The sequence below is a fragment of the Suricata suricatta genome, chromosome 14 (assembly GCF_006229205.1).
Source record: "Suricata suricatta isolate VVHF042 chromosome 14, meerkat_22Aug2017_6uvM2_HiC, whole genome shotgun sequence".
NCBI lineage: Eukaryota > Metazoa > Chordata > Mammalia > Carnivora > Herpestidae > Suricata > Suricata suricatta.
The window spans coordinates 87,997,711-87,999,407 of record NC_043713.1 but is presented as its reverse complement, the minus strand read 5'-3'; the positions used below and the strand labels follow the sequence as shown (position 1 = coordinate 87,999,407).

Sequence of the window (1,697 nt, the reverse complement as noted above, 5' to 3'; positions counted from 1 at the left end):
GGGCCGGGGCGGGGTGAGGGGTCCGCGGGGCCGGGCGCATGAGGGGTCCGCGGGGCCCACACTGGGGTCCAGGCTGCTCGCTGCTCCCTGACGGTGCGGGTGCCGGGCCGTGTCCCTCAGCGGGGGGCGTCCCCGGCTGTGAACCGGGGCGTGTGATGTGCAAGACGTCCCGGGACGGACTCGGTCTCCAGCTGCCGCCCGTCGCGTCCCGGTGGCGGCTGGCGTGACCGTCGGGCTCCCGGGCGTCACCCACCGAGGAGACACGAGCGTGCGTGCTGACGGCGTGCTTCTGTCGCCAGCACTCCGTCCTGTCCCGGAAGTTTGTGGAGGTCATGACGGCGTTCAACGAGGCGCAGACGCTGTTCCGGGAGCGCAGCAAAGGGCGCATCCAGCGCCAGCTGGAGATCAGTGAGTGAGCGCCGTCGGTGCCCGGTGCCCGGTGCCCGGTGCGGGCTGGGCGGGGCTGTGGCTCCACAGCGGTGGTTCGGCCTCTCGTTTTGCCGGTGTCGCGAAGCCTAAAGCCTTTTTGTAGCTTCCTGTTCCTCCAATCCCCAAGTCGTTTTCTGTAGTTAAGTCCCTCAGAAACTTCTTGGCGAGTGGACTTGAAATTGTGCTCTTATTTTTTTTAACATTTATTTATTTTTGAGAGAGAGTGCGCACGCGTGCGAGTGTGTGAGCAGGGGAGAGGGAAGAAGGTCGAGACGGAGAGAATCCTGAGCAGGGTCCATGCTGTCAGTGCAGAGCCTGATGTGGGGCTTGAACTCACACACCGTGAGGTCATGACCTGAGCTGAAAGAAGAGTCGATGCTTAACCGACAGAACCCCCAGGCGCCCCTGCATTATGTCTGACGAGCATTACGTCTAGGGTGTTACCAGATTTGGGACACTTGCAGGCATCATTGGCTCCCGTGCCCCCCGTGCCCCCAGCCCTGCCGGCCCCACCTTGGGGGGCGCTCTCTGTGGGCCTCACGCCCACTGCCCTTTGCCCCACACGGCCTTTCAAGGTCGTCTGCGCACCTGTTCGTTGTCCACCTTGGACGAAGGGGCGGAAGGTAGTTTGCCGACTGCATACAGTCAGGCGGGCCGCCCGCTCCCCGCTCCCTGGGAGAGAAGGTGGGGCTCCGCGGCCTCGCGTCGGGTGCGGCGTCCCCCGGGCTGCGCGCGCCTCTCCAGGGACTTGGGGAGCCCAGAACAGCTGTGAACGTGACCCTCATTAAATTGGCATCTCAACAGCTTCATTGGGGTCCAGGTCACATGTCCGTAAGTGATTTGTGGAGCGTGCAGGACCGCTGTTTTCACGTCAGCACAGCCCAGTTGAGAACAGCTTCGTAGGCGGCTCAGGTCACGATCTCACAGACCTTGGGTTCCAGCCCTGCGTCGGGCTCTGTGCTGACAGCTTCGGTGTCTCCCTCTCTCTCTGCCCCTCCCCCGCTCACTGTCTCTCTCAATATAAAGACATTAAAAAAAAAGCAAATTTGAACAGCGTCGTTACCGTCAAAAGGGCTGTGCCTCTTCCCCGGAGCCCCAGACGGCCACCGCGTCCACGAGATTGTCCGTTTCGGACGCTTCACGTCAGCGGAGCCGTGCAGCCGCTGGTCTTGGGCGCTGGCCTTTTCAGCAGCGGACTTTCCGGGGCTCGGCCGTGCTGACGGCGCCGGCGCCTCCCTGTCGTGGCCGACTCGCGCTGCGCGGTGCCC

The 1,697-nt window shown here is 63.5% G+C and overlaps 1 protein-coding gene across 3 annotated transcripts in view; it reads left to right on the top strand.

Annotated features, from left to right (window-relative positions):
* The window catches only part of STX2 (syntaxin 2), a 26,322-nt gene that overhangs the window by 13,960 nt on the left and 10,665 nt on the right, over positions 1–1,697 (top strand). For all 3 annotated transcript variants that reach the window (XM_029922001.1, XM_029922003.1, XM_029922002.1), the window contains exon 6: positions 300–408. In XM_029922001.1, coding sequence (XP_029777861.1) covers positions 300–408 — 109 coding nt within the window. The remainder of the gene's footprint in view (positions 1–299; positions 409–1,697) is intronic.